The sequence below is a fragment of the Phaethon aethereus genome (genome assembly GCF_964289735.1).
Source record: "Phaethon aethereus genome assembly, chromosome: 12".
NCBI lineage: Eukaryota > Metazoa > Chordata > Aves > Phaethontiformes > Phaethontidae > Phaethon > Phaethon aethereus.
Window position 1 is genome coordinate 1,467,455 of NC_138588.1, and position 10,780 is coordinate 1,478,234.

General features: G+C 63.8%; 1 protein-coding gene across 1 annotated transcript; it reads right to left on the reverse strand.

Annotated features, from left to right (window-relative positions):
* Positions 1 to 467: 467 nt before the first annotated feature.
* On the reverse strand, positions 468 to 9,831 carry LOC309409007 (NADPH oxidase 5-like; the record flags this gene model as incomplete). The annotated part of the gene is given in 15 exon segments (XM_082005047.1): positions 468 to 599; positions 894 to 1,060; positions 1,218 to 1,317; positions 1,510 to 1,594; positions 1,983 to 2,107; positions 2,431 to 2,475; positions 3,830 to 4,011; positions 4,511 to 4,643; positions 5,362 to 5,709; positions 5,712 to 6,034; positions 6,871 to 7,024; positions 7,409 to 7,646; positions 8,028 to 8,238; positions 9,054 to 9,204; positions 9,712 to 9,831. Coding segments are annotated over 15 exon segments (2,514 nt in total).
* Between the last annotated feature and the right edge of the window lie 949 nt (positions 9,832 to 10,780).

Below are 10,780 nucleotides of genomic sequence, written 5' to 3' on the forward strand. Positions count from 1 at the left end.
CCTCACCCCAAAGGGCTCCAGCCCAAAGCCCTGCACGGGGCTCCAGGACCCCGTCCCCTGCCCCCCAAAGCCCTGCAAGGCGATGGAGGACACTCGGCCCCTCTAGCCCAAAGGGCTCCAGCCCAAAGCCCTGCAAGGTGACGCAGGACCCCGTCCTCTGCCCCAAAGCCCTGCAAGGTGCTTCAGGACCCCATTTGCCCCCACCCCTCCTGCAAAGTGCTCTAGGATACCGGTCCTTTCCCCCAAAACCCCCCACACGGATGCTCCAGGACACCCCAGATGGCTCCAAGATCCCCCAAAGTCCCCGCCACCCCACAGCCCCGTGGCCCAGCTCAGCCCCTTCCTCGCCGTGCATCCCCCTCCCCAGCTCTGACCGAGCAGCAGCCGGTGCAGCAGGATCCAGCCGCTGGAGCCCATCACCCCGCATCGGGGCCGGCAGGGGCAGGTGGGGAGGCAAGGGCCAGGGGTTAGAAGTTTTCTTTGAAGAAGCGGAAGCCGAAGCGCTCGCAGTGGGCTCTGATGACTTTGGCCAGCGCTGGTGAGCCACAGAAGAAGACCTGGACTTTCCCTCTCTTCTCCTCTGCCACCTTCCCAAAGACCTAGGGCACAGGCGAAAGGAGGAGCTGGCGGCACTGCCCGCTCCCGTCCCGGGGGTGGCCGGATCCCTGCCTGCTTTGGCAGCTGCTGCCCGGCACAACTCAGGCTCCCCGAGCCCCCATGGCACTCGCTTTCCTGTGGGAGGAAGAGGCTTCGCCAGGTCTGGATATCCCGGTGCATCCTCCTGCTCCGAAACGGGACTCTCCCTTGGTGTGCACCCCAAAGAGCAGGTTCAGGGGACATCCCCTTCCCCGAGCATGGTTTTGGTAGTGGGGCAGGGCAGGGCCAGCCCTCACCTTGCTCCAGTCGGGGCGGCCAGGCTGGGTCCTGGTCCGCAGCCCCGTGATCGAGTCCCTCTGCTCCTTGGCGGCCAGCAGGTCCAGGGCCATCTGCAGCCCAACGGCCTTCATGTCGTTCTTGCTGAGGGCCGACGTCATGTACATGTGCATCTCCAAAAACCGCCCTGGGCGTTCAAGGGGAGCGCGGCTGCAGATGGGGGGTCCAGCCCCACGCTGCGACCCCTCGGGTCGGGCTGGGCTCTGCCGGGGGCGATGCCAAGCACGGGGCTGGGCGGTCCTGGGCCAGGGGGCTGTGCTGGCCGGCCCCCGCCTCCCGCTCACCTCCCGGCTCCTGCTCAGCCTGCTCCATCTCCAGCTTGGTCAGCAGGCTGACGAACCACTCGAAGTGCTTCTGGTCCCGGTTTATCCAGATGAAGTCAACCTGAAAGGACGCAGCAGCCTCTGCTTCGGAGCCGGCAGGCAGCGCAGGGGCCAAATCCAGCCACCCACCGCCCCAGACCTCCCGGGCCGGGCAAGGACGCTCGTGGGCTCTCCACCCCTGGGAGCCTGCAGCCCTCCCGTCCCCATCCCCAGGGCAAACCTTGGTCCCGCATCCCCCTCCACCCGCTCCTACCTTCCTGAGCGTCATCTCCTCGTCCCGCAGGTCCTCGCACCACGAGTAGTGGCAGCTGGGGCAGCTCTGCTTTCGCCGGCGGTACCTGCACGGGCAGACGCAGCCCTGCCCGCCCCTGCCTGCCCCACCAGCACCCCTCAGGCCCCAGCAGACCCCAGCAGGGAGGCCCCGAGCACCGGCTCCAGTGCGTGCCCGTGGCCAACCTCCTGCAGCAGAAATCCCCCGGGGGAAGCCTGGCACCGAGGGGGGACCCAGCTGTGGGTCTCGTGGCCATGTATTACGAGTCCCAAGGTTAGAATTGAGGAGGGGCCATGGTGGGTGCTGCCCCATGGTGCTCATCCCGCAGGGAGAAGTGTCGGAGGATGGCTCTACCATGGCATACATCACGTCTTGTGCCTCCTAAAGCCACGCCGGCGCTCATGTCGGGGCTCTGCCGGCGTGCCCGCAGCCTGAGCTGCTGCAACGGCACCAACCTGTACATGATGCTCTGCAAAATGGAGGCGAAGGGGGTGATGCCGATGCCTGCGCCGATGAGCACGGCATGCTCCGAGGTGAAGATCCTCCGTGTCGGGGTCCCATAGGGGCCATCGACATAGCACTAGGAGAGACGAGAACCTTGGGGAGAAATCCAGCAGTCTGTGGGTGCTAAAACAACTCAGGCTGCGGATGGGAGCTGGGTTAGTGCATGGGGTGCACTGCAGGCTTATGGAGCCCGGGCAGAATTTGGGGTCTTTTACGGGAGTTTTATGGGAGCAAAGGAAGAGGAGGACGGGGTGGCCAGGAGCGCGAAGTCCTCCGGCAGCGCAGGGTTTGCATCCAGGGGCACACGTGTGGGGTAGCCAAGCACACATGGGATCCCCCCGGGGATGCTGAGCACAACCCTGCTCACTGGAGCCAGGGAAGGACCGAGGCATCCCTCACCTTGATGCTGCAGAGCCGACGGGTCTCGCCCAGCCCGGTGGAGACCTGCAGGGTAAAGAAAGCAGTGACTGTCTCCTCCTCCCCACCCCGACCCCTCTATGACAGCTAACGCTAAACCCGCTTGTTCCCTGCATCGGCTTTTGGGTGGGTTTGTTCTGGGTGGGTTTTTTCCAGCTGGGTTTTTCTGGGCTGCACATTCGCTTCCAGCCGCCTCCCTCGAGCCACGCTCAGCGCAGTCCCCCCGCTTCTGGTGGGACATCCCACCAACACCAGGAACCTGTCACCTGATGAGTTACCCAGATCGTAATCGGTTTGAATATTGATTAAAAAGGCAATTACCCAAATCCCCACACAAGCTGGGGGGTGAATAAGAGGTTTCCCAAGACCGCGATGGCCCGGGCAGTGGGAGCAGGCGTGGGGAACCTCTGCTCACCAGGGGACAGATAAGAGCAAAAGAGGGACAGGGAGAGAAACTCATTAAAAATGATGCACGTAAATTTGTTATCTGCAAGGACTGCTCCTCCAGCCCAGACAGAATCAATATCCTGGGAGCTTTTCGTGTTGGGGCATAAGAGCCGCTAACGGTGGCTCTCGGCATCCTGGCATTGCCACGACTTCCATCCGAGCAGTTTCTTTTCAAAAGAGCTTTTTAACGAGCTTTGGCCCATTTGGGAAGGAAGCGATGCTCCCCCTCGTTTCTCCAGGCTGGTCCTTCAGCCGCTGCTGTGTCGGTGAGAGCAGAGACCCCCCGCCCCTCCCCACAGGCACCAGGGGCTCTGCCTCCGTGCCCCGGGGAGCACGAGGCTCTCAGTGGCGCTGGGCAAGGGTGGGAGACGGCGCTGACCCCTGCTGCCGGCGGGTCCTCCTCTCCTGGGGCAGCAGCGCCGGCGGCTTTGTACAATGTCAGCTGAACGGCTCCGTCCCCGCCGGTGGCCACGGACCCCCCCTCCGAGCTGGCCCTGCTGCACAGACCTTCCTGGAAGCCAAAGGCCAAGGCATCACCGGCTGCGGTGCGCGCGGGCGCCTCATGCCCCATCCATCAGGGTCATACGGCCTCGGCGGAGGGCGGCACACGAAACCCTCCAAGGCTGCACAAGCACCTTGCAGGGGACACACGCCACGAGGGATACCCCCAGCGCCCAGCCGGGGGCTGCACGGGCGGCTGAAAACTGGGGTGACCCCAGGGAGAGCCGCTCAGCAGAGAGCACCCAGCCCGGACCTGTCCTCACTTCTTTGCTTTTTTGGAGCTTGATGAGGACAGACCGTCCGGCAGAGCCCTCCGCACGCGCCAGCCGAGGACATCGGCTTGAGAAACCCGTGGGCACACCGTGGGGTCTGCAGCCCGGCAGAGCCATCGCCTCGCAAGCATCTGCCCACCAGCAGCATTTTAAGGTCTAACCTCCGCGTTTGCCAAAAGCTGAGCCCCGTCCGCACCAACCTGTGCCCCGCGCTGGCATCTCTTCTCCCTCAGGCTCCTGCTGAGCAGTTTCGGCTCCGGGCTGGGCGATTCGGGCTGCTGGAAGTATTCGTACAGCTTGTTGGTCCACTGGCCCAGCGACCTGATGTGCAGCCAGAGGGTCTCTGCGGGATGAAGCGCAGCGGTGGGTGGGCATCCTCCGCAAGGAGCTGCCCTGCAGCCCCGGCACCGTGGGCTGCGTACCGCGCGGCCCCGGGGACCCGGCAGCCATCCCCACCGACGTCGTTCACATCAGCCCCAGGCTTGCAGCTGGGGACTGGGTTTGCTCGAGTAGCTGAGTGAAGCACAAATCCCAAACCTGGGGCACCCGTGGAGCCAGGCAGGGCGTTCGGGTGCCATTTGGTCCCCACACCGTGCTTAAAATAACCCAAGCACACGTTTATGCAGCGCTTATGTACGGGCAGAGATGGAGGCAGGCGAGTTCAGCACGGACACACGCTGCCTTGCTCCGTGGGCACGGACCCCTCCTTGCCCGGCCCTCAGAGGGGCTCCAAACACCCAGATGGGGCTTGCGCGATGCAAAACGTCCCCCGGTGACTGCAAAACATCCCGGTGATGCAAATCATCCCGGTGATGCAAAAGGAGCAAAGGATGGGCGGTCACCTTGCTGCTCGGGAGCGCTGCTGATGGTGAAGGGGTGCCACTCGTAGGTGGCAACGGCCGGGATGTTCAGGTAGACGTAGTCTCCGGGCTTGTAGTGGAAAAACCGTGGTCTCTCGATCACAAGGTGAGTCACCTGGAGGAAAAGGTGACCCGAGAAGCTGGGAGCATCCAGCGGGCACGTCGCACCGGGATGCTCTCCTCGCAGCCCATCGGCACCCGGGTTTGCGCCTCCCGTGGTTAAACAGCGGCCAGCACGAGACGGACTTACAGCTCTGACCTGAGAAAGGGGCTCGTTTTCCCATTCACTGCCCAGCTTCGCTACCAAACAAAAACTCAGTCAGGGCCGCCCTCAAACAACATTTTTTTTGAAGAAACTAGGACTCAAAGCAGTTTTCATTTTGTCTCCAGTTGATCTATGAGTTTAGATATTTTTTTTTTGCTTGAAAAACAGGCAAAAATTCTAAATGACAAAAATAATGGCTTGAAAATTAAGAAATTGCTTTTGCCCCTTGCTGCAAACACTCACCAACGCAGCCCAAAGCAACCCAAACCCGCATCTTTTCCATATAAGCCGTTCAGTGCGTGTGGCTGAGGGAGCATCCCCCTTCCAGCTCGCCGGGCAAACGCCGGGGCCACCACCCCCTCCCGCGTCCCACCATCTCTCCCTTTCCCCGCATCGAACAACCAGCGCAGTCACTTGCAAAGTCCTGTTCCCCAAACTGTACAAGGCTTTGCAAACATTAAAGGTATTTCTGCGAGCCGCAGCACCTTTATTCCCACTCTAAGAGGAGGGGGCCGGGGAGGGCCGGGGGGGAGGTGGGAAGGGGCGCAGAGACCCTGCGGGTGCAGACCTTGGAGGGGAGCAGGTTGACCTCCACGATGCGCAGCCCCCCGGCACGCCGCCAAGCCAAGCCGACCACCTTCTCCAGCACAAAGAGGCAGCCGGGAACCGCAAACCACTTCCAGAAGTGGGGGCCGTGGAGGATGAGGAGGGTCCAGACAGAGATGTAGGAGAGGTGGGTCCAGTAGAAGACCTGCGGGCAGGGAGCGGGGGGGGTGGGGGGCGCGGGGTGCTGAACAGGAACTGGAACCAGTGGAGCCAAACGGTGCTTCGTGGTGAGGCTGTGCCGGGGCACGCCAGCGGGCGAAGGCAGCCCAAATAATGAAGAAAAACACAGAAACCCCAAAACTGCAAATCTGAGCAGCATGGGGGTGTCCAAGGGAGGTATGGGGGGCACTGCACCGGCTTGAGAGCTCTCCCCCACCCACCGGACCCGCACCCCGCGACGCAGCAGCTTTGGGCACCGCCGGGGTTCTCCGGGTGGCACGGGGACGCAGCAGGACCCACCTCGAAGTGGCCGCTCCGTCGGATGCAGGGGCTGGAGAAGGCGAGCATGGCGGCCAGCAGCCCCTGGAGCGCCAGCCCCGTCTGCGAGGCCGTGCCGCCCAGGCCCCCCACGCCGGGCCGTGCCGACAAGAGGTACTCGGCGAGGGCATGGCGCCCGTCCCGCTGCGCCAGCTTGCCTGGGCACACGCGCGGTCAGTACGGGGCGTGGGGCACCCCACTGTGCCCACCCGCTGCGTGCCCAGATTTCCGCTGCACCCACCGAACCGATGCCAGTTTTTTGGTTTTTTTTTTTTTTAAACTAAGAAGCACCCAAGTGCTTTGCTGGGACATTTTGAAAAATGCAACATTTCTCCTTTCCCCAGCCCGTTCTCGGGCCCAGCGTCGTTGCAAGGGGGGCACTTGGCACCGCGGTGCGCAGCGCAAGCAGACACGCTCCCCCGGCGCGCTGCTCGTGCCCCCGAGCGGGGGGTGCAGCCCTGGCACCCCGCCGTGGGGCGAGGGGACCGCGGGGTGCAGACCCCCCTCGGGAGCGGCGTGGGGGAGAGCGGGAGGCCGTCGCTGCCCGGCTGGGAAGCCGCTAGAGGGGGATGACGGCGCGCAGACCGTGCGGCAGCGCACGCGCCCTCCGGCTGCCTGCACCCTGCCTGCAGCCCCTCGGCCCCCCGGGCGCGTGCGCCCCCTCTCCAGGCCTTGCATCCCCCTCCCTGGCACATGCGCACCCCCCGGCACATCTGCACCCCCTCCCTGGGACGTCCGCGCCCCTCGGGGACACGAGCATCCCCCCCGGGGCTCGGTCCCTGGCCCTGCAGCGCTTCCTCCGCGCTGCTCTTTCTCCCAGGACGAAGCCGCGTGGGGGGTGATGCCCCCCGCGCCGAGGGGCGTTTTTCACTTCAGCAGAGGGACTGGAAGGGGGAACCCACTGCAGGGTTGACGGGGCGCGTTAGAGCGGGTGTTGCCCGAGATAAACCCATGGCAGCCGAAGGGTCTCCCCTGCCCGGGAGCTGCCACTTACTGAAGTTGGCGACGTGGGCGCCCGTGTGAACGGCTGCCAGCGCCAGCACCACGTACCCCACGAGCTGGTGGAAAACAACGTGCTGGTCCAGCGGCAAAACCTTGGCGATGGGGGTCGCTCGCAGCCAGGTCAGGCACCTCCGCAGCATCAGCACCTCCGGGAGGGGGAGAGGGACCGTCGGAGGTGCTGGGGGGCTCAGCCAGGGGCTGGTCCCCGGGGGCTCCAGAGCCAGCTCCCCGCTAATACGGGGTGTCAGCCTGCAGAGCGCCCAGAGGCAGAAATCAAGGACCCATCTGCGGGGTGCCACGAGTGCCCTTGCCCACAGAGCTCACAACCTCCCTAACCCGTTATTTGTAATTGTTTAGAGGACACCGCCTGGTCCCACAGCTGCAAAAGTCCACGGGCTCCAGTGACCGCCCTGCGCAGACCCCTGGCACAGGGATGGGGGCCCGGAGTAAACGTGACTGTGAATAGCCCAGGCAGCCATCGCCCTGCGCGCCCCGCGAGCTCAGCACCCCTCCTGGGACCCGGCACTCACTGCGAGGAAGGCGCAGTTGAAGTTCAGGCACTGCCCGCAGCCCCGGGCCACCACCACCCACCCGCCGAGGCCGGCGTGCCACAGGGCGGCCAGGGCGAAGAGCAGGAGGTTGAGGCCGGTGTAGCCCCCCAGGAAGGCGAGCTGACCGCGGTGGTTGTGCCAGTACACCCGGGTCAGGCAGCGCGGCCAGCAGCTCCTCTCGGTGCGGGGCAGTGGGGGCTTCAGCCAGCTCGCTGCACTGGGAGCAAAGGCAGCGGGTCGCTCCTTGCCCGCAGAAAGGGGGAAACTGGGGCAGTCCTGCACCCAAGCTGGCACCCAGCCCCGCATCCGAGCCCTGCACCCAGCGTGGCATCATCCCTGCACCCATCCCAACACCATCCCTGCACCCATCCCTGCACCCATCCCTGCATCCAAGACCAGCACCTGGCTTGGCACCATCCCTGCACCCTTCTCTGTCGGCACCGTACGGTGCTCGAGTTGCTCCCAGTGCTGGCTGAGCACCTCGTGGGCTGGGCACCCCACGAGGTGCATAAACCCCGTGTTTTTTCCTCCATGCAAGAGGGAAAAGGTGCTTGCAAGGGAAACCACAGCCCCACGGGGCACCTGCCGACGCAGCTACCTGATGGTCAGGTTCTCCATGACCTCTGGGAAACCCTCCAGCTCCTCCCTGAGCTCCTCGAAGGTGATGGAGCCGCTGTGGTCCTTGTCGGCAGCCTCGAAGAGCGCGTGGGTGAGGTCTCCCAGCCGCTCCTCGGGCAGGGCTATCGCGCTCTCCCGCAGGCACCACCGCAGCACCAGGCGCAGCTCGTCGGCGTCGATGGAGCCGCTGCCTGCGCGGGGCGAGCGGGCGCCACGGCGGGTCAGAGCAGGGACCCCGATACGCCGTAGCGCCCTGACGGCCCCGTGGCTTTACCTTCCCCTTGCACCTTTAATGCAGAAACCGCCTCCCTTCCTTGCACGCAGGCTCCTTGGGAGGAAACGGTGCCCGGCCGGAGCAGGACCGTGCCATTGCTCATAAATCAGCAAACTCGTGGATTTAAAAAAAAGGTGAGCTAATCGGCAGTTACCTGCTGGCAGAGCGACGCAGACACGCTGATCTGGCAGCCAGGCATGAGAGCAAACCAGATAGGCAAGGGGCTCGGCGCTCAGTTCTTTTACGCCCAAGCAGGTCAGAGCAGGCAAAGCAGCTCAGGAGCAGCTTTGCTTTTGTCATTTCCAGCTTTCCCAGCCGACGGTGGAAGAAGAGAGCGTGCCAGGATTCACGGATACCAACAGGATTGAGAGCTGGTATTTGAGTGGAGCAAAGACTGCTCCTCTCCACGGCCGAGCGCGGGAGCAAATCGTAGGGAATGCTGATGTGCGGCCGGTTTACTTGCTGACTTTCAGACAGATTTTTGATGCTTTCATCACAGGACGAAGGCAGCGGCCTCACGCCAGATAGATGCTTACCTTTGATGAAGATCTAGCAGCGAAGACCAACCTACACTATCACCCAGCTGTGCTTAACCTAAGGGGGATGCGCGACACCAGCACCGAAGCCGAGCAGCAACGCCCGCACTCGGATACTCAAGGAGAGTCGTGCCGCCTTGCAACTCGCAACTTGGTTCAAAAAAAATACAAATAAATCCCTTTTTCATCATCTTACCATCCACGTCGTAAACTCGGAAGAGGAATCTCAGCTTGTCCGTCTCATTCCCATGTACGAGCAGGCTCAGGGCTTTCAGCAGCTCCTCCAAACTAATGGTCCCGCTCCCGTCCGAGTCGAACAGCGCGAAGAACCTCTCGGCGAAGAAGGACTGTGGGGAGGGGGACAAACGCTCTCACACAGCGGTGGGATGCTTCCCACCGGCCGAATCCTGATGCTAACAAAGTTCTCACCGCCAGCAATGGGAATTGCTGAAAGCGATGGGGACGGCCCAAAAACAGGAGGGAGGAACGAGGGCTGCTCTTTTGCAGGGGTGTATTGGCACCGCAGCCGGAGGGGGCTGCCCTGGGGAGCAGGGACGGGACGGGGTGGTAGGCAGCTGGGAGGGAATATTTGCTGGGAATAGCCAAGCGTATTCACAGACAGACTGTTGATACCCAACTGATTTTGTATTGCAGATGGTTAATCTGTGCTTCCCACTCCTGCTCGCTGCAGAGTACCGCGAGGCTTCTCTCTCCCTCTCTCACGTGACATGGTGCAATTCTATTTTTAAGCTTAGTTTTCTCTTAAGTACAATAAGAAACCACAGCTCGGTGTCGGGCAGCTGGCGCTGCCTGGAGGAAAGGCCCCCGCGCCCCAGCCCCGCGCCGGCGCTCACCTCCTTCACTTGCAGAGCGGTTTTGAACCCTTCCAGGTCGATTTCTTCGCCCCCTCCGGCAATGCTCCCGAACTGCTTCGTCACCCACCGCAGCCACTCGGCATCCTCGGCCGCGCTCATGGTGCGGGACCCTGCGGGACGGCACAGCGCAGGAGGGGCAGCAGCCCTCAGTAACCCCCCGTAGCCTGCAAAAGCTGCTTTTTTACTGTTCCGGCCATGCTTTCAGCACCCAGGCTCCCGGCAGCCTCGTGCTGCAGCGCGAAGGGGCGGCTGCTCTCTGCCCCGCTCGCTGCCGCGTCCCTCGCCGCTGGCCCCGAAGCGGGTCCCGCAGCCGCCGCGGGCGGAGCCGGGACTCGGGCAGCCACGATGGCGGCGGCAGCGGCGACACACGTCTGAGGAGCATCTGGGCGCTGCATCACACCCAACCCCGCATTTCCAGGTACCGAAGGCCTGTCCTCGCACGGCAGGTCAGAAGATGCAGCTGCCTGAGCCACGCCGTGCCCGAGAAACTCTCAGTTGCTTTTAAGGACCCGAATTAGCGAGCGCACAAGGTGATGCAGGAGCGAACGCGTTTGCGGAGAGGATCGGGCAGCCCCTGCGAGGCTTCTCCCACCCCCCAGCCTTGCTTCGCCCTCAGGGCCACGGACAGCCCCGCGCCGTCCCGGGCCGGGCAAACGGGAGAAATAAACCCCCTGCCCCCCAAAAAATCTGCAGCTGCCTGCGCCGCACGAGGACCGCGGGGCTCGCACGACCTGCCAGCCACCGCGGGAGCAGGGCGCCCGTGGGGGGCCAGCGCGCCCGTGGGGGGCCAGCCCCCGGTCCGGCTTCGTGCCCCCACTCCCCTCCCGGAGACAGAGCTCAGGCTCAGCCCCGAAGGGGCTGGGAGGAAGGGAGGTTTCCTGCTTCGCCCCTCGGCAGCGCCGCGCTGTCTCCTGCTCTTCCGTCTCCCGCCCCGAAGCCTCCGTAGCTCGTCCGTCAGGTCAGCCAGGTACAGCGGGTGCGAGTCCCGGGGCTGCCCAGGCCCCTTTGATCAGCCGAGCGCGAGCGGCGTCGCACACCCCGACGCCTC